The sequence below is a fragment of the Danio rerio genome, chromosome 20, assembly GCF_052040795.2.
Source record: "Danio rerio strain M-AB ecotype USA chromosome 20, GRCz13ab, whole genome shotgun sequence".
Classification (NCBI taxonomy): Eukaryota; Metazoa; Chordata; class Actinopteri; order Cypriniformes; family Danionidae; genus Danio; species Danio rerio.
Window position 1 is genome coordinate 51,290,001 of NC_141040.1, and position 25,000 is coordinate 51,315,000.

Below are 25,000 nucleotides of genomic sequence, written 5' to 3' on the forward strand. Positions count from 1 at the left end.
TAGGGTGTGGCTAGTAAGTTGAAAGGTCATCAGTGATTGACAAGTTGGTAGTCTGAGTTGAGCCCAACCGTAAAGGCTGATTTATACTTCTGCGTCAAACGCCGGCGTATACCACGACGCTGACGCATAGCCTTTCACCGTGGCCGTCGGTGACGTGCACCTCTCAAAAATTGTAACTACACGTCGCAACGACGCGTAGGGCAAGCTCTGTGATTGGTCGGCTTGGTAGCGCTGACGAGTCTGGGCAGGACCGAGAGCCGTGCTAATGGCGCGAGCTGGACGCGAGCCCAATGGGTCAATTGTCAACAAGTGTGGAGTCCCATGAAGGAGCTCCTGATGGAAAGTTTTGTTTTGTGTTTACCTCATGGTTAAAGTTGTTGCACGTCTGCCGGTTCCTGCCTCAAAATGAGCGAGTTTGAGCCACTTGTACATCCAGGAAGTGTTCAGGAAAAGCAAAACAGCAGAAGAAACTCGACACAGAGGAACATTTACACCTCACTGCCAACTAGCGTTTTGGAAGTGTTTATTGAGACCAACAGAGACAGTGCGCAGAAGTATAAATGCACAGCTACGCGCGTTGCCTGCACCGTGGGTTACGCCGGTCACTTGACGCAGAAGTATAAACCAGGCTTAAGTCTGTATGACAGTCTGGTGCAAAATTATGAGCTCACAACATGTGTTCCAATGTTAAATCAATGAGACATTTCAGAATTTTCCGAGTCAGTTTTCAGAAAACCATAAGTTGGATCAGTTGGAAATGATGTAGCAACTTAATTCAGTATAATTTGGAGGTTTAGAGATAGTTTTGTGGTTGTAGTATGAGCGGACTAGGAGGAGATGCGTTCTTAAAATAGCCTAAGAAGAAGAAGAAAACAGAAGTTTATGTAGTATAACAGTATGTTGACTTTCTCAAGCCACCATGACAATAATATGTTGTTCGGCAGAGATCAGTGTTGCGTATTATTAGTTACAACGCAACTATTGTAATTAAATTACTTTCCCCCTAAAAAAAAACAAGTGTATGGCATTACTGAATTGAGTGATAAATGAATAACAATTCACTGTTAAATAAAAAGGTACGGGTTACCACCATAGACTGTAAAATATATGGACGTAGTATCCGTGACGTCACCCATAGGTTTCTAAAGAGCGCAAAAGAAGCCACAAGCAGGCGTGGCCAACCGTCGCCATTTTGTTCGCGCGTCATCACGCCGACGGCGGGATACCAAACATGGGCAAAGAGGGGGAGAGTGAGCGGAGCTACAGACGCATGCTGCATTTAGGTTGGACCTGGTTCAGACACCTGGTTTACTTTGGGAGAACGCTTAATACTTTATCACCTGTGACTCGTTTGTATTCTGACCACTTGTGCTTGGTTGTACACTATATCAATAAAGTGTTTAGACTTTTAAAAACACTGCTGTAATACATTGAGCCACTAAACATTGTTCTTATGACGTTTTTCAACAGGAGGAAAACGCAAATTACATCCAAACACTTCAGATATAGTCTGTGTTAGTTAATGTAAGACTATTAATGAAATCCAGCATAACACTGTATGACAACGCTTCAGATGACTGTTCTAGAGCATACAGCTAATCAGTCTGACAGATTCTGGAGTACATTACAGCTCTAAATATAAATATAAACGATAAATGATCTTAAATAAAACAAATACATGTATAGAGATGGTATATAAGTATATAAATTTACTCACATGGGGAACGGAGGCCACGTGAATGGTTTGTGAGCACAATTAAGTGCCCTCAGCATGCCATTCCATCAAATAATTGTAGCAAACAAGTCCAAAAGGCAGTCGACTGTGTAAAGCCACATAAAACAACACAAAAATACGATAAATACGCCGAGTTCAGTGGCTAATCTGCAGGATTCAGCTGTGGTGACGTAACGGCGACCAGCGAGACCTAGCTGTCACTCAAGTGACCACGCCCTTAATTATGCAAACTTAATATAACTTAATATAAAGGAAACGGATGAGTTATAAAAAAATTCACCCCCCACACAGTTGTCATGAAGGGTAATATTAGCTGTATTAACCAAAATCTTTTTTTGTACCAGGCTGTAAACACCTTTTTTTCTGCTGTAAAGTTGGCCATTCTAACAGTGGGCTCAATTAAAATTTGCTCTGTTTTGGAGCCAGGAGCAGCCAGGACTAGCGGAATTTCGGATGAATTGCAGTTTTAGTTACTTCCGTATTGGCTTCCTGAGAGAGAGCGGGAGGTTGCCGCTTGGTTACCACACAGCCAAAATGAAACACAAAGACAAATACGTCCAACAGAAAGATACAATACTCCAGCCTTATTTACCGTTTCATGACATCATTTATTTTGAACACAGCACATCAATCACATGCGTGTGAATCACAGCCTCGATCCAGAGTCATTTCCGTAAAATTAGCCTTAAAAAAGACATCTGTTTGGTGGAAAAATCACGAAACACTACGACTACCGGCACCGTAATGATCGACTCCTTCAAGCCAGCCAGTTTTCACAGAAGGCCACAGGAAGTGATGTCATCAAGGCCTGTGTACCGCAGATAAAATTACATGACGGTCCAGAAACAAACGAGTCTGTGAATAAATTTGGCGTAAATAACAAGATTTAAAAACCTCAAACTAAAATCAACAAATCATATTTGGCAGGTATTTAGCATTCAAATCAAACAAAGGCATCAGTATGATTCACATTCCAACACACACACACACACAACTATAAAGGAGGCACACAAACACACACACTCCTCCAGGAAAACACACAGCAGGTCAGATGTGTGCGTAAATGTTTGTAGGTGAGAAAAGTTTGTTCACAGGAAACAGTGACTACAAACAGTGCTTCTAGAAAAATCCACAAAACATCAAATAAAACTCTCCAGCACGCAAATCCGCCTCTTTATCAAAGTACCTGTTCGAAAAACCTAGAAAACTAAATCATTCTGATCTTAAATATACATAAATGCGCAATCAATTTGAAATGAGCAAAATGTCCACTGAAAATGCTGTTTGTTTGACCAAAATAAATAAACGGCGATTGAAAAAATAAATTACAGTACACAACTCCACTCGTTTCTTTAACTCAGCTCCTTTAGAAGGCCACTTTTAGTCTTAAATTCCAACATGGCCACTCCCACATAAACAAACCACGCCCACATACCTCAGTCAGCCATTCAACTCCTCACACGTCTCCGTCAAACACATTCTATTGCCTTCCATTCCATTCCGATTGAGTTCATTCCGTCCCATATTTGGGCGCATCAAAAGCTTTCAAACTTCAAGAAAACACACATGAGAATAATAAGACAAAACTAGCAGGCCTGCGATGAAGACTACGTATAGCTTCAATCTCAATCGCAAAACTAAACCGTCATGAAAAATTTTAAACTTTGAAAAATAACAACATTTTTCCTTCTCAAGCTATCCACAGGAAGCCAAATCCGTCGAATCTGATTGGCTGAGCCTGGGTTCAGAGCTCATTGTCTTCTTGGTGATGCCATCAGCAGGTTTGCGTGGTGACGTCACACCTAAAAAAAAATGCAAAAAAAGTAATTAATATGTTAAAAATAAAAACAACAACAACAGATAAATCTCATCCTGTGTGGTACCTACTTGAAACTGGTGGCTTCATTGTTTTTTGCCTAACCTGGAAAAAAAATGAACAAAATAAGGAAAGTTGTATAAGTTAGTGTTCCTGAGTCTGAATGATCTTTTATTTTGAAAAAAAAAAAATAGAGTTTTGACATTAGTTACATTGTGTACTAAAACCAATGGAAAATGTTGATTGTGCTAATGTTGAATGGAAAAAAAGTTGCTAATTTCTAGGTCGAAATGTTTAGGAATTAAACTCTCATTCAAGTATAATAATCGTTCTTGCCCCACTATGGCTGATTAAACAACAGTACAGTTCCTAGCTATATCAAGCTAGAAAATACTGTACCATCTATTTTTTTTTCTGTCAGTCTTAGTACTCAGTGTAAGCACAGAAGACTCAAGCTTTCAATAGAAAAAATATCGAAACTCTGGTCATTTTTGAATGATATGCTAAAGCTAAAAGTTGAGTTTGATCATTTTTGAATACATTCATCTGATATCCTCGTGTGTTGGGTGCAGTGTTAGCTTAGCTTAGCATAAATCATTCAATCAGATTAGACCATTAGCATCTCACTTAAAAAATAAAAAGAAATTGACTATTCTATAGTTACACTGTGTACAAAGAGCTGTGGAAAATTGTTGTACAAAGCTGGATGGAAAAAAAGTTGCTGATTTCTAGGTTGAACTGTCTAGGAACTATATTCTCATTCAAGTATAGTAATCTTTAATGGCCCACCATGGCTGAGTAAACAGCAGTGCAGTTCCTAGCCATGTTAACCTAGACAATAGCATCTATTATATAGTCTTAGTACACAATGTAGCTACAGAAGAATCAAGCTTTAAATAGGAAAACTGTTGAAACTCTTTGGTCATTTTTGAGCAAGATGCTAATGGTCTAATCCGATTCAATGATCTATGCTAAGCTAAGCTAACATAGATGTTAATTGTCTAATCTGATTCAATGATCTATGCTAAGCTAACAGTTAAATTTGATCATTTTTGAATAAATCCAATATCCTTGTGTGTTGGGTGCAGTGTTAGCTTAGCATAAATAATTCAATCAGATTAAACCATTAGCATCTTCCCTTAAAAAAATAAGAGTTTCAATACTTTCTCCTACTTAAAGCTTGACTATTATGTAGTTAATTGTGTATAAAGAACGATGGAAAATGTTGGTTGTGCAAAGTTGGATGGAAAAAAAAGTTGCTGCTTTCTAGGTTGAACTGTCAACAGCTATTGGTGGAGTGAAGTAACAGTGATAGAGCCAATTCAGAGGATGGGGACGATTGGGAGGCCATGATCGTACGAGCCAATAGAGGGACATTGGCAAGGATTACACCCCTGGTTACAAGGTTACACCCCTGCTCTTTACAAGAAGTGCCGTGGGATTTTTAATGACCACAGAGAGTCAGGACCTCGGTTTAACGTCTTATCCGAAAGTCTTAGTACACAATGTAATTACAAAAGAGTCAAGCTTTAAATAGGAAAAATATCGAAACTCTTTGGTCATTTTTGAATGGGATGCTAATGGTCTAATCAGATTCGATGATCTATGCTAAGCTAAAGAGAGAGGCAAATGGTCTAATCTGATTCAATGATATATGCCAAGCTAACAGCTGAGTTTGATCATTTTTTAAATACTGTCATCCGATATCCTTGTGTGTTAGGTGCAATGCTAGCTTAGCTTAGCATAATTCATTCGATCAGATTAGACCATTAGCAACTCGGTCAAAAAAATTAAAAAATTAAAAGTTCGACTACTCTATAGTTACATCATGTACAAAGTCCGATGGAAAATGTTGGTTGTACATAGTTGGATGGAAATAAAAAGTTAGTAATTTATAAGTTAAACTGTCTTGGAACTATATTCTCATTCAAGTATAGTAATCTTTGCTGCCCCACCATGGCTGAGTAAACAACAGTACAGTTCCTAGCCATATCAACCTACAAAATAGCATCTATTCATTTTCCATCAGTCTTAGTACACAATGTAACTACAGAAGAGTCAAGCTTTAAATAGGGAAGACTCTTGAAACTCTTTGGTCATTTTTGAGCAAGATCCTAATGGTCTAATCCGATTCAATGATCTATGCTAAGCTAAGCTAACAAAGACCCAGAGATCAAACGACCAAACAAAAACTCAATTGTTTAACTCTAGAAAGCTTATAAAATGAGTCTATTTACAAAATAAAAAAGGAGCGCTCCTTTAAACTCATTTAGTAAATGATTCCAGCTACTGCAATCTTGAGCAAACTCATGTTTAAAAGCCTAATTTGACTGATGGCGTCTAAAACTGGCAGAGAAAGGCCTTCAGAAGCAGACCAATAAAACATAAGCGACGGAGCTGGATGGGGAGATGAATGAATATGGCGGAGAAAGGATTATAATGAAGGTGTTTCCCAGTACGGGTTCTGCTCATAAAGCTTCAGCATGTGGACTTCTCTGACCCTACAGGAAGTAGTTAAAAAAACATCCAGCACCCTCTAGTACACTCGTAAACAGCCTCCTCGTTAATACTAACGAGTAATTAAGCACTAACAAGCCCCCTCAGACAGAACAGACACACGCCAGACTCACACAAACCTGTCGTGTAAAACATTATGAGCTTTTGTTGTGTGTATGGAGGATAAATCTCATGAAAATCACTTATGTTCGTGTAACGAGATCAACTCTTTTAAGGCCACGCAGGTCTGGATTCAGTAGCACAGGTGCATTTTGGGTAATGTAGTTCTGATGTGAAGGTACCTCTGTCTTTGCCATTCTGCAACAGTCTTTCATCTTCATCTCCATCTTCTGCTACAGACCACACAAGAGAATAACATCTTACAAAATATAAAATAATAATAAAAAATATATTATTTTACATTTGTTTTACTAACAAAACTATTTAAAAGTATAGTAATAGTAAAAATAATAAAAAATAAAAAGAGGCGGCTCATTCAGCTGCGGTGACCGCTGATAAATAGGGATCACATATTCCTTTTTCTTCAGCTTAGTGCCATATTTATCAGGGGTCACTACTGTGGAATGAATCGCCAACTATTCTGGTATATGTTTTACACAGCGGACGCCCTTCCGGCTGAAACCCAGTACTGGGAAACTGATAAATAAGGGACTAAGCCAAAGGAAAATGAATGAATGAGGAAATAATAAAAAAGAGAAAGAATCATCATCATTATTTTATTGTATTATTATTATTATTATACTGATAAGGATGCTTATGGTTTAAATTAAAATCCTAAATGTTACCCCTGGCAACTAACTGAATTTAAATGTGAAGTACTATTAATTACCCAACTAAAATAAAAAAATGAATGCTAAAATAAAATATAAACGTATCTAATCCATATATAATCTATCTAAAATGTACAGTTGAAGGCAGAATTATTTTTATACTTTTTTTTCTTCTTCTTTTTAAATATTTCCCAAATGATGTTTAACAGAGCAAGGAAATTTTCACAGTATGTCTGATAATATTTTTTCTTCTGGAGAAAGTCTTATTTGTTTTATTTTGGCTAGAGTAAAAGCAGTTTTTAAATTTTTAAAAACAATTTTATGGTCAAAATTATTAGGCCCTTTAAGCTATATATTTTTCCGATAGTCTACAGAACAAACCATTATTATACAATAACTTGCCTAATTACCCTAACCTAATTAAACTATTTAAGCCTTTAAATGTCACTTTAAGCTGTATAGAAGTGTCTTGAAAAATATCTAGTCAAATATTATTTACTGTCATCATGACAAAGATAAAATAAATCAGTGATTAGAGATGAGTTATTAAAACTATTATGCTAAGAAATGTGTTGAAAAGCATCTCTCCAATAAACAGAAATTGGGGAAAAAAGTAAACAGGGAGGCTAACAATTCTGACTTCAACTGTCCCTAATAAAATTACCCAAATGTAAAATCAGAATCAAAACAGAAAATATAAAAATAAGATTAAAGTTAACTCATGAAACATTATTAACACACACACAAAAAAAACATTGCATAAAAATGTATTTACTCATTCATATATCTATGATGATAATCCAAAAGTAGTCAAATTGACATGAGTTGTCTATTTCAGTTTTTTAAGTTCTCTTTGTGGCACTTGATATTTATAAATTCTCAATATATTTACAGTATTGTGTACACTAATTGTTTAATGTAAAATATTTGAATTGATTGAGTACTAATTTTGGAATATATATAAATATACAATAGGAAAAATAAGTATTGAACACGTCACCATTTTTACGTGTGTCTAAATTGTCTGACTTGAAATTTCCACAAAATGATGGTAACAACCAAAAAAATCCATTTATGTAAAGCAAACAAACTAATTAGTTTACAAATAAAGTTGTGTAATAAAATGAAATGAGGCAGGCAAAAAAGGTATTGAACACATGAAGAAAGGAAGGTTTAAAAGGCAGTGAAAGCCCAGACAGCAGCTGAAATCTCTCAGTAGTTCTTCAGCAACCTTCTGCCCTTCCTCATTGTAAATAAATATCAGCCGCTTCAGTCCAACATCTACATAAGCATTAGGATGGAGATGAACCCAGAGGTGGACATTTCAGCAAGACAATGATCCAAAACACAGCCAAGGAGACTCTCAAATACTTTTAGAGAAAGAAAATCAAGCTGTAGAATGACCCAGCCAATCACCTGACCTGAATCCAATAGAAAATACAAAATAGAGCTCAGATTTGATAGACGAGCCCCACAGAACCATCAAGATTGCTGACACAGTCTGTGAAAAACTCACACCTATGCAATGCATGTGACTTCATTCTCCATATGAGAGGCATCTTTAAGCTGGCAGCACCAAAAAAGCCTTTTGTATGAAGTATTAAATGCATTTTAGTAGTTCAGTGCTTTCTCCTTCTGTCATTTCATTGTTATTACACATAAGTCAGTTTCCTGATATTTTTTGTTTTGTTTTATTTTTATGTTTGTATTGTTTGGGTTTTTACTAAAATCTGGTTCAATTCCATGTCAACAGCTCTTTAAGAAATATTATTCCCAGGAAAAAAAACATGACGTGTACAAACATACATTTAAAAAAAGTATAGTATAGAGCAGTGGTCCCCAACCCCTGGGCCGCGGACCGGTACTGGTCCGTGGCTCAGTCAGTACCGGGCCGCACAAGAATTAATTTTCTTTAAGTTGGCAGATAAAGTAGCTGCATTTAAAGCCAAACTGAGGCAAATTGGACATGTTTCAAACATTAGCGGGGATTTTGTGTGAGACTGAGCCTGCGCCCTCACTCACCAAGCTGCTGCACGATCATCAGTCTTCGCTGTTAAAGGAGTTTGAGCGCTACTTCCCAACCTCAAAAGACCCACAAACGGCTAGGGAATGGATACGTGACCCATTTGTCAACAAACCAGTTGAATCCAGCATGTCTGTGCAAGAAGAAGACCAACTGCTGGAGATCGTAAATGACGGCGGCCTTAAAACAGTGTTCGAGACAACAACTCTGCCGGTGGTCTGGATTAAAGTAATGGCAGAATACCTAGAGATCGCCAACACAGCACTGAAAACCCTGTTGCCATGTCGAGATGTACATGATATGTGTGTTCTGGCGCTGACAGGCTGTTTCACGGGCACACGCAAAGCTTGAAGGTAAACAAACAACGGCTTATCGTAAGCATCTGATCGACGATTATTTACACGGTTGGCATTAAGATGAACATATAATCGTTACCTGCCTAATTTCTATCAGCTAAATGTGTCTGGAAAAATATTCAAAGGCTTTTATTCTCATAAACCGCGCGGATGTGAACGCGTCTGACTGTTCTGATTGGCTAAAGCAGACGTCTCACGTCAGCACGTTCTAGACGTGCACGCGCTCGTCCAACCCCCACCCCGCAGTAAAATTGTCAAGCGTTGACCGGTCCACAGTTAGAAAAAGGTTGGGGACCACTGGTATAGAGAATGTGTTTTTGCAAAAAGGGAGTTATGAATTAAATGTAAAATAGTTTAACATGGCTACAGAAAGAAAGGAAAGAGAAAAAAAGAAAAATCCCAAAGGGGTACATGAAAAAGAAATCAAAGTGAATGCAGAATATTAAACAAAGCACTAATTTCTGAAGTAAACTTTCATATTTTTCGTCTGCTTTGAAAAAAAAAAAAAAAACTACCCATAATGCAACAGGACAGATGAGGAACAACTTTCTGTGTGCTTTCAAACCTGAGTTAAGCTCTTTAACCAGTGATGACATGGTGTTCGTGATTGAGTCCGCCGCCACCAGGAGATCATTTCGTAGGTTTCTGCGAGGTCCTGTGGAATACAAACATAAAAATAAAGATAAATCACGTTCCATGGTTTATTAGATATAAAAACACTGCTTTATCAATTTAAAATGAAGATGTTACCCTGAGAAAACGCTTCCTGAACGTCTCCACCCACTCCAGCTAAAGAGTCCTGGGGCCCATGGGTGGGGGTGTGGCCTGTGTATGTGGGGGCGGGGCCTGAGGAAGGTGAGCGAATGGGCATCGGCATGGAGTGAGGGGAGGCGTGGCTTGGGGAAGAGCCAGCGGCTTGAGCCTATGAGAGAAATCAGATAAACATCTGCTAAACAGGTTCAAACTCTCACTGTGAGTAAATGTGTGTAAAGTCTGTTTATATTAACAAAGACTTTATTTTCTGTTAAAACTAAAGCCAATCAGGAGAAATAAGAGAGAAAGTAAACAAGACACACGAGATGCGTTAATCATTAGTGAGCACACACAGCAGCAGACACTGGAAGGTAAACATCAGAAGGAAAAAATATATATAAACAAGCCCAATTGAAAAAAATAATAAATGGAAAAACGACGGGAAAAAAAAAACTGTCCTATACATGAACAGTGACCAATTTCTCTCACATGCACAACAAAGATGATCATTTCTTTTGTGCCCATATTTATTATGTCTTACTAAAATACTCATATGTCTTAACATACAGTGCTCAGCATATACGAGTAGACCCCTCACAGATCTATCTTTTGAATGTATATTTTTTAAAGAATGCTTTACAGCAGGGAGCTATTTCTGTTTTATTTAGGCAAATGCATTTTTTAAGAGCCATTAGGGTCCATCCGTCTGTCTATCTATCTATCTATCTATCTATCTATCTATCTATCTGTCTGTCTGTCTGTCTGTCTGTCTGTCTGTCTGTCTGTCTGTCTGTCTGTCTGTCTGTCTGTCTGTCTGTCTATCTAAAAGAGTTCAGATGCAAAAACCTCTGCAAAAAGCCATTTGAAATCTCCTTCAAAAATTAGCATTTTTATAAGGCTCCTGTGTGTAGGTTTTGTAATTTCAAGTTTATGGTAAAGAATACACTCTTTTAAAGGTCTTTAAAATGATATAACTCAACATAATCATAAGAGTCTGATGAAAATGCTAATTTTGGATGGAAATTTTAGACGGCACTTAGAGGTTTTTGCATCTGAACTCTTCATATATAAGCATGGTTTCCGCTTCACTAATTCTTCCATGGCGAGGCGCCATGCCAAAATTGATCCCGCCACGGCTACATTACAGCTTTTCATTCATAACATTCTGTCGTGTTTCTTTTTTTTTAATAGCAGGTTATAGTTGCACCAAAATGTATTAAAAGGTAAGTGAATCATAACAGTGCAAACTTTTCTGTAACCGTAGTAGTGCTGTGCGCTGTTTGTTTAACTCTTTAAGGTTACGTGCTGACTGACTGGTTGGCTGACTAACAGGTGCGTGATGCGGGAGGCCAGCAAACACGACGTATAGCCGTTTCACTTTACTTTAAGACACTTTTAAGATACTTTAAGGCTCTGTGGGTATTTTTGGAGACATTCATAAATATTCCTAGCAAATCTAATAAATGTTGGAGACATACTTGTTACATGAATGCACAAAATAGGCCAGTGATGATATAAAGCCACATCGCACTGCTACGAGTGTGATGTTGCATTTCTACAACACTTCGACAGCATAATCGTGTATATAAAAAGGAAAGTCAAACATGGAGAGTCCAAAAACCCTTTTGTAAGAGAAACTAATTTTCGCCATTCATTCACATCTGCAGCTGACGTAAGAACAGCAGAAATCATTACTAATTCACTAATGTAACTTTAGAGCGAGTATTTGAATGATTCTCTAGAGTAATGTCTAAAGCAGTGGTCACCAAACTTGTTCCCGGAGGGCCGGTGTCCTGCAGATTTTAGCTCCAACCCTAATCAAACACACCTGAACAAGCTAATTAAGGTCTTACTAGGTATACTGGATACAACCAGGCAGGTGTGTTGAGGCAAGATGGAGCTAAACCCTGTAGGGACACTGGCCCTCCAGGACCAGGATTGGTGACCCCTGGTCTAAAGTGATGACAAAACAGGTGATTTTGCTCACATTTTAAGATTATGAGGCTGAACGGCATGAAATGCCATCAGTCTACAGAGATTTCACAGCATTTCTCTGTTGCAATTGGGAGATCACAATAATACCATATTATAAATACAGCACTGCAACAACATACAAAAGAGAGAGATCGAAAGAAAAGTTTGCAAAAAGGAATGGGCAAAAAGACTTGAGGCTGTAATTTCTGCCAAAGGTGCATCAATACAGTATTGAGCAAAGGCTGTGAACACTTTTGTTATGGATTTTTGAGGTTTTTTTTTTTTAAATAAATGTCCAACAATTTCAAAAACTCTTTGTTCACATTGTCATTATGGGGTATTGTGTGTAGAATTTTGAGGAAATAAATTAATTTAATACATTTTGGAATAAGGCTGTAACGTTAACATTAAAAATATGGAAAAAGTGAAGTGCTATGAATACTTTTCGGATGCACTGTATATCTGTTTAATTAAACTGTTTAGCTTAAATGCACCAAAATTATTGGCTATATTCAGTGAGAAATGGATAAAAATATTAATATTTGAGTTGAGCACTATATATACAGTATATATAGCCCTACTGCTCACTCATTCATATTCATAACATTACATATGAGTGAGCAGTAGCATCATTTTGGTTTTATCATTTTATTTACTAATTTTTATATTATTTATTTTATATCTTTATTTATTTACTTTATTACTTTCTCTCTTAATTTCATAACTTCAGAGTTAATCTGCGTTCACATATCGTTATACAGCATGCTAGCTACGTGCACATACACAGTAAATCACACTTACAGCTTGTCTCTGCTCCTCATCCTACAGGAACAGAACAGAGACAGGGGAAAAGAACAGAGAGAGAGTGGGAAAACAGAGGAAAAGATGATGAGAGCAACTATTATGAAGTCTGATAAGAGAAGAAATGGAAATAGAGTAGGAAACTAGATCAAGTGTGTGAGGAAAGACGGCAGCTCTGATGCTAAATGCTAACGAGAGTGCCGCCCTCTAGTGGGGCAAAACAATTGTTGCTAAAAGGGATACAGCTGCTGCCGGATGTTATGAAAGAGAATTTTTCATATTATTCACAAAAGTATTCATTATTTGTATTTTAATATGGTCTACCCCAAACCTCAACCCTCACAGTAATGTAAAAACATTCATTAGAACATGGATTATTTATATTAAGTGTAGTATAAGTATGCAAATTGGGACGCAGCATATTATTGTGAACTCTACTATGGTTTAAAAAGTTTAACAATAAGCTAAACAACAGTAACAGAATCAAATGTTCTCCATTAATTAAGTATTTTGAATGATTTTACATTAATGATACAGTTTATTGTACATTTGTTGTATATCATTGTATATCAATAGAAATAATGCTTGAAATGTCCCTGTAATTCTGTCTTGAGTCATGTGTGTGTGTGTGTGTGTGTGTGTGTGTGTGTGTGTGAGTGTATACCTTCAGTAGTTTCATGAGTCCTTCTAGCTGCACCATGAGTTCTCTTCTGCTCTCCTGTAGAGACGACATCCTCTGCTCCAGCTCATCTTTCCTCTGCCTGTAAGCACACAAACACAACCACTGTTTTCTAAAATATCCATACTGCCATATAAAGGCAAACGTCAGCAACTACTAATTTGTGAGCTTTGAGCATGAAGTCATAAATGTCGTAGGTGTCTATATATATATATATATATATATATATATATATATATATATATATATATATATTTTTTTTTTTTTTTTTTTTTTGCAGACTTATACATCACCTGAAAGCTTAATGAATAAACTTCCCACTGATGTATGGTTTATTAGTATAGGATAAAGAAGATATGGTGGCATGGTGGCTCAGTGGTTAGCACTGTCGCCTCACAACAAGAAGGTCACTGGTTCGAGCCCCGCCTGGGTCAGTTGGCATTTCTGTGTGGAGTTTGCATGTTCTTAAGTGCTCCGGATTCCCCCACAGTTCAAAGACATGCACTATAGGTAAATTGAATAAACTAAATTGGCTTTAGTGTGTGTGTGTGTGTGTTACCTGAGCTGTCTGAGTTCTGCCAGCAGTGTGGGGTTCTGCTGGACTCTTTCTGGAGTCGGCTGACATGCCTGTTCATGCTCCACTCGCAAACGCTGGATCTCCTGCAAAATCTCCCTAAAAACACACACACAGATGAATGTTTTATCACTTACACACTCACTTTAGACTGAACCCCAACAGACAGACATGGCTTCTGAAGGTGTGCATGTATAAGTTATATGCATTTGTGTGTGTATATGTATATGTGTTTGTGTGTGTGTGTATGTATAGATGTTTGTGTATTATAAATATATATGTATGTATGTTTGTATGTGTGTGTGTGTATGTGTGTGTGTGTGTGTGTGTGTGTGTGTGTTTTGTTATGTTTCAGAGCGTAATAATTATTTGTTTATTTATTTTATATATATAATTATTATATATACACAGATTTGTATTGTGTTTATGCATCTGGAGCTGATGTTGTGTTGTGCACTGTGGAGCAAGCGCAGGTCTCTCTTTCTCTCTCCTTCTAGAACTTGATTGCGGTCCAGCTGTGTTGCGAGTGGGAGCGTATATAAGCGGAGAGAGGAACAAAAGACGGATCTTTCTGCTCGGTGCAGGTCGCAAATCTCCGTCGTCGTTGCCGTTGCTGTTGTTCGAGCGTCTCCTATCTCCTGCCCCAGATTGTTTGTTGAATTAGTGGTGTGATTGACTGATTTAGCTGACAGTTTATTTCTTTTCTAAACTGCCCGCCGTATTAGATCTGAGCCTGTGTGCTTTGTTTTCACTTATTAAAATTATATAATATTTTTGGATTTAAATTGAAGCTGTAGGATGGCAATTGCCATTTAATTTAAAAACATTTTCTCTTGGTTTGTGGCATCGAGGGAGAAAGGAAAGTTTTGTTTTAATTTTATTTGGGGTACTTTTAATTTTAACATGTAAGTTAGGAATATTTCCCCGCCAGTTAGCGTGCTTTTTGTTTATTATTTTGGCCTGGATTCCCTTCTAAAGAGATGCTTCTGAGACCTTTATTGTTTAAAAAAATAAACCTTGTTATTTCTTGATAAACTTGTTGTGATCATTGTGAGCTGGGACAGGAGAAGGGGAAGTATTAAAAAGTTTAATTCATTTATTTATTTATACTTTTGTTATTGTTCCCGCCAACCCTAGACTGGCCGGAACGTAACACAGACCAGGGTCCTCATGTATCAACGCTGTGTACGCACAAAAACTTTATGTACGCCAGGTTTCACGCTAACGTTTGGATTTACTAACGATGAAGTGAACGTGGGAATGTGCGTTGGTCCATGCCAACCTCATGCCTGGCGTACGTGTATTTCTTGCGTGTGTTTATTTTATTCCCATTGGTGACTCCTAGAGGCAATTGTGTTAAACTGCACACTACAAATGGGACGAGATCATCTGCATGTCTAGCAGGTTTATAATGTTTCCATACCATACAGTTGACCAGCCAAACATTAAAGCGCACCTTGCAGCGATCGGCGGTTTTCCCGGAGCGATCGACTGCATGCAGATTGCTATAAAGGCGCCATCTGAAGACGAATTTGCATACACAAATCAAAAAACATTTCCATTCAATAAATGTGCAAATAATATGTGATGCTCAAATGGGCTTAACATAATACACACACTTATTAATGACTCCTACTTGTCTTCCTCGTGATGAAGAGTAGGCAAAATCTGATATGTAATAGGGGAAAAAGAAGAACGAGTTCATCAGACGCTGGATTCGAATAGGGTTCATGAATGACAGTGTCAAAACATGTTATCATGCACGTTACGAGCTACGCCACTCACGCTGGTGAATACCGCCCTCTTTAGCTTTCTTGTCTCTGTCGATCAAACGGGCATATCACTCAATTAGCTCACTTCAACGACACTTGCAAATAACACAGTTTTTCTCCCGTCTACCTCTGATAGGAGCGCCTCCAATTCACATTCTGTTCAAAGTTTCTCTTCTTGCTTGCTTTTGCCATTGCTTTTTCGTTTGGTTTTGCCAAAGTAGAGTCATTAGCATATTCATACGGTGGAGGAGGCAGGGAGCGGTTTTGCGCTTGTTCGCTCAGTTTCACGTTCATACGGATGTACAAAGAGAATATGCGTGGGATTCCGCGCACGCAGTGTTTCATACATCTGAATATTTTACTGCATAGGCACATAAACAGCTTTGTGCGTACGCAATGTTTTAGTATGAATTCAATGCAAGTCTTTGTACATGAGGCCCCAGGAGAAAACGTTTTTAAATTAAATGGCAATTGCCATCCTACAGCTTCAATTTAAATCCAAAATTCATTTTTCTTGTTGGCTTAGTCCATTTATTAATCCGGGGTCACCACAGCGGAATGAACCGCCAACTTATCCAGCAAGTTTTTACGCAGCGGATGCCCTTCCAGCCGCAACCCATCTTTGGGAAACATCCACACACACACTCATACACTAAGGACAATTTAGCCTACCCAATTCTCCTGTACCGCATGTCTTTGGACTGTGGGGGAAACCAGAGCACCCGGAGGAAACCCACACAAAGGCAGGGAGAACATGCAAACTCCACACAGAAACGCCAACTGAGCCGAGGTTCGAACCAGCGACCTTCTTGCTGCGAGGCGACAGCACTACCTACTGCGCCACTGCCTCGCCGAAATCCAAAAATATTATATATTTTTAATAAGTGAAAACAAAGCACACAGACTCAGATCTAATACAACAAGCAGTTTAGAAAAGAAATAAACTGTCAGCTAACGAAATCAGTCAATCACACCACTAATTCAACAAACAATCTGGGGCAGGAGATAGGAGACGCTCGAACAACAATAACAGCAACGACGACGGAGATTTGCAACCTGCACCAAGCAGAAAAATCCGTCCTTTGTTCCTCTCTCCGCTTATATACGCTCCCACTCGCAGCACAGCTGGACCGCAATCAGGCTCTAAGAGGAGAGAGAAAGAGAAAGAGACCTGCGCTTGCTCCACAGTGCCCAACACAACATCAGCTCCAGATGCATAAACAAAATACAAATCTGTGTATATATAATAATTATATATATAATGAATAAACAAATAATTATTACGCTCTGAAACGTAATATCTATTTGTGTGTTTGTTTATATCTATATATGAATGTGTATGAGTGTGTGTGTTTACCGGTTCTTGTTCTCCAACTGCATGATGAGCTCTCTTTGCTGTTTGTTGGTGTCGTAGCTGAAGTCTGCTGGTCTCTGGGATTCACAAGAGCAGCGGGAATAAAGAAACATGACAGCCACTGTTTGTTTATTTATGATTTGTTGAAAACCCCATTAAGAAAACCCCCGTCTGCACAGGTGAAATCGTTCATCTTTATTTCGCTATAATAACAATGAATGCTTATCATTTAAAAATGATGTCTGTGTTAATAGTAACTGCGTTCAACTCACTGCTGTGTGTCCAGGATCTGTGGCCAGACGAGACGCGTAGCGAGCGATGAGTTTGTGTTCTTCATCTGATCGGACAGGACTGTCTAATGCACTACAAACACACGCACAGACAGAAAATATTATTACATATACAAGACCTTAAATAACCTTGTCTGTCGCACACGCACAAACTCTCTCAAACAAGCACTCTCCCTCAAAGACACACACACACTCACCGTGGGCTGCTCTGGAGTTTGTTGACATACGCAGCGATCAGAGCATGTTCTTCATTCATTCGCTGAGCTGCAGCCAGAGTCGGCAGTCTGAACACACACAAAACCCAAGTTTAAATGACAGATTTGTGTGTGTGTGTGTGTGTGTGTGTGTGTGTGTGTGTGTGTGTGTCTATTAAAATAAGTTTGCTATTTAAAAATAAGTCTGTAATTAAATAGCATAATTTGTTTCATTACTAAAATGTGAACTGTTGCTGCATAAATATTAAAAACATGACAAAGTCATTTAAAACAATTGCCCAATTAGTTTTATAAAAGAAAAATAGCATTTAGATTTCACCAAATCATTCAGCCTTCAGCATTAGCAGTAATAACTACAACAACTTTATGACTTCTAGGCTGTATTCCTGTAATGCTCTGTTTGCTGGCTGCCCAGCATCCTCTATTAATAAACTTCAGCTAGTACATAATGCAGCTGCCAGAGTTCTGACCAGGTCTAGAAAATATGATCAAATCAGCCTAATTTTATCCTTCTTACACTGGCTGCCTGTTACGTTTCGTATAGATTTAAAAATATTGCTTCTTACCTATAAAGCTTAATCTAGCTTAATCTAGCTCCTGTTTATCTAACCAACCTTCTGTCTCGCTACAATCTAACCCGATCTTTAAGATCTCAAACTCAGGGCTTCTGGTAGTACCTAGAATAGCAAAGTCGAGTAAAGGAGGTTGAGCCTTCTCATTTATAGCTCCTAAACTCTGGAATAGCCTTCCTGATAACGTTCGAGGCTCAGACACACTCTCATAGTTCATGACTAGATTAAAGACTAATCTTTTTAGTAAAGCACACACTCAGGCCATCACTTAGCGGTATGCTACATGAATGTGCTCCACGCAGGTTTTTGCATCTTGTTTATATACACTATGAACAGCAGATACACTAATTATTCTCTTTATTCTCCATTTCCACCTAGGAATACTCATCCTGAGGCCCTTAGACAATGCAGCACCACTGATGAGATCCAAGACCAGCGACGAGATGATCCCAAGGTTTCCATAATTCTGGACCAGGCCGTATCCTGAGCTGCTGCTGTGGTGGTCTTGGAGGAGTGAAGAGCATGAGACTGATTCCTGTGATGCTCCGGGGACAGAAGAGTCTCGCTGACGTCAAGCTTCTCCAGGGCCTAGACAGCAGCTTTGCACAAGGCGTTTGGCCAGAGGAGAAATGGTCGTGCCCTACTGAGCCTGGTTTCTCTCAAGGTTTTTTAAATCTTCACTTTCGCCAATTGAAGTTTTTTCCTCGCCGCTGTTGCCACTGGCTTGCATGGTTTGGGATCTGTAGAGCTGTGCATCGATGGATTTGCTCTTCAGTGTTTGGACTCTCAGGAGTGATTATTAAACCACACTGAACTGAGGTAAACTGAACTAAACTTAAACACTGAAAAAAAACACTGAACTACACGGTTTCAATTTACTATGATCTTCTATGTGAAGCTGCTTTGACACAATCTACATTGTAAAAGCGCTTTACAAATAAAGGTGAATTGAATCGAATTAAAGCAGTTTCATCACCAGCAAAACATTTACGAATAAGTAATCGATAATTAATGAATATTGTCTCAATTCCATAGCAGGCATTCGTTTTTGTTGTTAATAACTAAATTAACTATCCATAACTACAAGATGACCAATATTATTAGAGAAATAAATGACCTATAAAGTGATTCCAGGCAGCACAACAAGATGGAAAGTTGAAAGATGGATAAATATAACTTTTAAACCTGAAGATCCACATAAAAATAAAGAAACTAATAGAGAAAATAGAGAAGCTCCACCATCTGAAAGGACAAAGTTGAAGTTTACCTCTTAGTGGGGGAGGAGCCTGTTGAAAGGGGCGGAGCTGGTTCATTCATATTTCCTATTGGACGGGGAGGCCTGAAAAACACAACAACAACAACAACAACAATATAATTTATTGCAATTATTTCAATCCAAGTTTTAGGAAACACAAATAATTACTTGACTTCAAGTTGGTCATTTGGTATCAGAAGTGGCTTAGGCCTCTAGATTACGCTTATTTTACCAAAATAAAATATGATCATGATCAACCTTGATTTTTAATTATTTAATTGGGACAGTAAGATCTGACTTTGCTTACACTTAACATAAATAATGTCCAGTATAAAATATAAAGTCAAGTTGCAGTGGAAACAGAATGAATATTGTGTCTGACTCCCATTAGCGTGGAGGACTGCATCCATACATCTCTGCAATGACTCAAATCACTGATTAATAAAGTCATCTGGAATGACAAAGAAAGCGTTCTTGCAGGACTCCCAGAGCTCATCAAGATTCTTTAGATTCATCTTCAATGCCTCCTCCATCTTACTCCAGACATGCTCAATAATGTTCAAGTCTGGTAACTGAATTGACCAATCCTGGAGCACTTTGATAATGCCAAACCATGGTTTTTCCTTCAGCAAACTTGACTGATTTCTATAAGAATCTTGGGTCCATGTGGGTTTCAACAGGTCTTCTGCAGTATTTGTGATAATGGGGATGCAGTTCAACAGATGATTCATGGAAAAAAAAAAATCGATCTTCTGCCACTTTTCAATGATCAACTACAATAAATAAAAATGTTTATTGGCTACCTACAAAGTCCTGAACAGCTTAGCTCCCCAGTATTTTAGGGAGCTCCTGGTGTATTATAGCCCATCATGTCCTCTACACTAAATTAATTCTGGTCAATTGATTATTCCCAGAATATCAAAATCAACAGTAGGCGATAGATCTTTCTCATATCTGGCACCTAAATTCTGGAACAGCATTTCTAGCACAGTTCGGGAAGCAGACACACTCTGTAAGTTTAAAACTAGTTTAAAGAAACATCTCTTTACATTAGCATACACATAAAACACAAATGCTTTTGAAATCCTCCAAAGGATTGTTAGAGCTTGTTAGAGATTGAAGAGCCAGTCGTTACACCAGCCAGGGACCTCTTCCATCGGCAGCTTCTCTACGATGGATGCATTCTCCAAGCATTCTCCAAGCCTCCAGCCCCTAGACTGCAGCTCTACACAAGGCGTTCAGCCATAGGAGAAATGGCCGTGCCCAACTGAGCCTGGTTTCTCTTGAGGTTTTTTCCTTTACTTCCGTCAACTAGTGAAGTTTGTTCCTCGCCACTGTCTCCACTGGCTTGCTTGGTTTAGGACTTTTGGAGCTGCGCATCGATGGATTTGCTCTTCAGCGTTTGGACTTTCAGCAGTGAATATTAAACCACACTGAACTGAACTAAACTGAACTTCAACACTGAAAACCGGACTGACAGTTTCAATCTACTAGAGCTTTTATGTGAAGCTGCTTTGACACAATCTACATTGTAAAAGGGCTATAGAAATAAAGATGAACTGAATTAAATATTGCACTTTTGCACTCTAATATTGCACTCTAAATTCCTGCACACTGTAATGTACTAGAAAACAACTAAAAGGAGACAAAATGAAAGAAAAATATGAAGAAAGAGCAACTTTAAGAAGACAGTAATTAAACCTGCTGTCACTATTGATTCTGCATGTTCATTTAATTTGAAAACATTAGCTGATGTTGAGAAATGTTCATGGACACTCTTGAAAATACCACACACACATACAGGTCAGTCATGCACAACTAAGAGACTGAAGCAACACAGAGAGAACGGACAGAGACAGAGAGCGGGATCCTGGGAAAAAAAGATTGGGATGGAGACAAACAGAGAGCAGAATTAAGACAAAATGAGAACTGACCTCCCGTCTGTCCGCTGATAATAAAAGCAAACGGGTTCTCTAACTGTGTGTGTGTCGAGTGATTGCGTCTGACCCACATCACCGAGTGCACACAGACAATGTGATCATGTGATGCCAAGAGCCAATAGAAACATGCCCACTGCTTCCAAAATGGCCATGGTGTGTGTGTGTGTGTGTGTGTGAGGGAGAGAGAGAGAGAGTGTTTGAGAGAAAAGTAGAGAGAGTATGTGTGTATGTGTGTGCTTGAGAGAAAGAGAGAATGTTTGTGTGTGTGTGTGTGTGTGTGTGTGTGTGTGTGTGTGTGTGTGTTTGAGAGAAAGTGTGTGTTCATACTGGTTTAGGTGGTTTACAGGGACAGAAATGTGTATAATGTATATAATATATAATGACAATTTAAAACACCAAAACCAACATGTGTGTGTGTGTGTGTGTGTGTGTGTGTGTGTTTGTGTCTTACACTATGTTGGACAGATTGAGGGGTTTCTCAGGGTATTCTGGGTAGATGGGGTGGGACGGTTCTCTGCTCGGCACACAACCCAAAGACTTACTGATGGCACGACCCAACTTCTTAGCTGGAGATTTCTGGAACACACACACACACACACACACACAGATATCAGACATCCACAATAATAAATAAATATATAAAACAAAAGAACACTTTTAAAAGAACACTGTACGTAACACATCACTTAATTAATTAAAAGAAATTAAAGTCACTTTAGATGACGCAATTCACTTGTACAGAATGTCTTTGGACTGTGGGGGAAACCCACAGGAGGATACCCCAGAGGAAACCCACGCGGATGCAGGGAGAACATACAAACTCCACACAGAAACGCCAACTAACCCAGCCGAGGCTCGAATCAGAGACCTTCTTGCTGTGAGGCGAAAGCACTACCTACTGCGCCACTGGGTCGCAAATAGACAATATCTTTAAGGGTTTTTATTTTCTTTATTAGTCAATTAATAATTTTGTTTAGCAATGAAGCTGTCCATCACAAAAATAAATAGTGTTTAATATACATTATAACCCGTGTGTGTTTCCTCCGCAGTCCAACGACATGTGCTTTACACTCACCGGCCACTTTATTAGGTACACCTTACTAGTACCAGGTTGGACCCTCTTTTGCCTTCAGAACCGCCTTAATCCTTCGTGGCATAGATTCAACAAGGTACTGGAAATATTCCTCAGAGATTTTGCTCCATATGCAGATTTGTTGGCTGCACATGCACGAAGCGAATCTCCCATTCCACCACATCCCAAAGGTGCTCTACTGGATTGAGAACTGGTGACTGTGGAAGCCATTTGAGTACAGTGGACTCATTGTCATGTTCAAGAAACCAGTCTGAGATGATTCACGCTATATGATATGATGTGTTATCCTGCAGGAAGTAGCCATCAAAAGATGGGTACACTGTGGTCATAAAGGGATGGACACGATGCTCAATTGGTACTAATGGGCCCAAAGTGTGCCAAGAAAATATCTCCCACACTATTACACCAGCACCAGCAGCCTGAACCATTTATTCAAGGCAGGAGGGATCCATGCTTTCATGTTGTTGACACCAAATTCTGACCCTATCATCCAAATATTGCAGCAGAAATCGAGACTCATACCAGGCAAAATTTTTCCAATCTTTTATAGTCCAATTTTGGTGAGCCTGATAAAGTGGCCGGTGGGTGTATATGAACAATAACTAAACCATTTAGCAAAGTGTGACAAAATTAACTAAATAACTGCGCAAGTAAGTAAGCGGATAAGCAAAATAAAGCTTTAGCTCACCCAGGACGAATGCTCCTTCATGTCATGATGGTTGCTATGGTTTCCGCTGGCGTGACCTCGCCAAAAACAGTTCTGACACAGCTGATAGTTAAAACACTGCTGACAGCGATAGCGAAACCCCGTCATGCCGTCCGACCGACAGAACGAACACGACACCGGATGATGGACTGCCAAAGAGAGACATTTAATCTGCTGGAATTCATGAATATTCAAACAGAAAATGAATATTCATAAGCATGGTGTGACTAAAATTGCTGTTTAGTCACACCAGTGGAATATGAATAATTAAAGGTATAATATCATGCATGCATGTGTGTGTGTGTGTGTGTTACCGTTCTCCACGTTTCCCATCCGATGCACCAAAGGAAGCCAAATGAGACACTGAGGAGGAGGATCTGACATCAGAGCATCCAAGAACATGTTCAGCATTACTTTCTTCTGTTAAACACACACACACAAACCACTGACTTGCATTTTCAGGAATCACTCAGGACCATAGTTTCCATCCTACTGAAAAAAAAAAAAAAGATTTGCCCTTGTAATCTTTAATTGAAAACTAAAAACGCACTTCCTGTTTGTTTTCAGTTCAATTCTCAGATTAGGTCTGTCAGAGGTATTGGGTGTGGCTAACATTCTTAACTACACCCCTCCAGCTGTTAGTTTTGACAACAAACGCAATTGTTGTTTGCTAGTTTCAGCTGGACGCAAGTGTCGTTTTTACGTCTGAATGAACGATTGAATGATTGTTGCGCATGTAAATGAGCACCAGTTTACCTCAGATTTCAGGCCATTTCCCAAAACCTGTCAGCGAGCAAAAATTTGTGCAGTGTGAACTCGGCATAAAACTATGACAAAGAGAAGGAATGCATCGAAAATGGTTACTTGTTGAGGGAAACAGGATCTGGCCAGATGATCCAAGTATCCGAACGACGGGCCTTCAAACACGGCAGCAGGAAGCTTCAGCGCCTCCCTTAGGAAGTGGTCAAACTTTGACATCTCCATCGCACCGTGAGAATCTGATATCTGAGAGAAAATATCTGACACACACACACACAAACACACTTGTTAAAAAGTCCTATGAAGTGCTTTGAATTGAAACATGACAGAGTAGCTCCTCCCCTTTTCAAAAAACAGCCAATAGCATGTTGTTTTATCATTGCTCTGCCAGTAAGCGTTTGAGCTCAAGCACATAAATTGAAAAGCAAATGAGAAGCATCTTGATGGGGGCGGGGCATGTCAGATACTATAAAGCATTCGATTGGTCAGAAGGTTTGATGAGAAACTGAAGTATGAAATGATGTCAGAAAAATCATTTATAAACTATTAATACCACAAGCTTTAGATGTTTATATCTTCTAATATGTGAATTTTTCCATCGTTTTGGAGCACACTAGCTTATAGATATCCTTAAGACTAACATACTTATCCTGACATCTAAAAAACTTCACAGGAACTTTAAGGCCCAATCCCAATTCTACCCCTTCGCCCTCGTTTTGAGCGTGCGTGCCAAAGGGTAGGGGTGTTCTAATTCTCTTAAGCTTGAAGGCGTAGGGCTAAGGGGATGGGGTGAATAGCCCTTCAAACGAAGATTTTACAGAACCACACTCAAAACCAAGGGGTAAGAAAATTTCCCAGAATACACCTGCCACAGCGGTAGCATTGCTGAACCCGGAAGTAAGGAGATCCACAAATGAGTATTTTTCGTCATTATTACGTTTTAATATATTCATAACCGTGTTTATGTTTTACCATCATGCTTTAAAAAAAAAAGCTAAATTTCGAAATCTATAATCAATAATCATAACTCCGGTACAGCCGTCACA

At 38.7% G+C, this 25,000-nt stretch overlaps 1 protein-coding gene and 1 long non-coding RNA gene across 11 annotated transcripts in view; one reads left to right on the plus strand and one right to left on the minus strand.

Annotated features, from left to right (window-relative positions):
* LOC147839473 (uncharacterized) overlaps window positions 1–25,000 on the plus strand; it is a 503,025-nt gene that overhangs the window by 44,557 nt on the left and 433,468 nt on the right. The window lies entirely within an intron of this gene.
* dtnba (dystrobrevin, beta a) overlaps window positions 2,323–25,000 on the minus strand; it is a 58,276-nt gene continuing 35,598 nt past the window's right edge. For 4 of the 10 annotated variants that reach the window (NM_199709.3, NM_001324537.2, XM_087296394.1 and 1 more), the window contains 15 exon segments: window positions 2,323–3,537; window positions 3,623–3,656; window positions 6,350–6,400; window positions 9,783–9,872; window positions 9,968–10,139; window positions 13,410–13,506; window positions 13,984–14,097; window positions 17,128–17,201; window positions 17,397–17,487; window positions 17,612–17,698; window positions 19,469–19,540; window positions 21,848–21,972; window positions 23,178–23,344; window positions 23,510–23,615; window positions 24,060–24,214. In NM_199709.3, the coding sequence (NP_956003.3) occupies window positions 3,652–3,656; window positions 6,350–6,400; window positions 9,783–9,872; window positions 9,968–10,139; window positions 13,410–13,506; window positions 13,984–14,097; window positions 17,128–17,201; window positions 17,397–17,487; window positions 17,612–17,698; window positions 19,469–19,540; window positions 21,848–21,972; window positions 23,178–23,344; window positions 23,510–23,615; window positions 24,060–24,214 (1,406 nt within the window). In that variant the 3' untranslated portion in view covers window positions 2,323–3,537; window positions 3,623–3,651. 10 annotated transcript variants of the gene reach the window in all.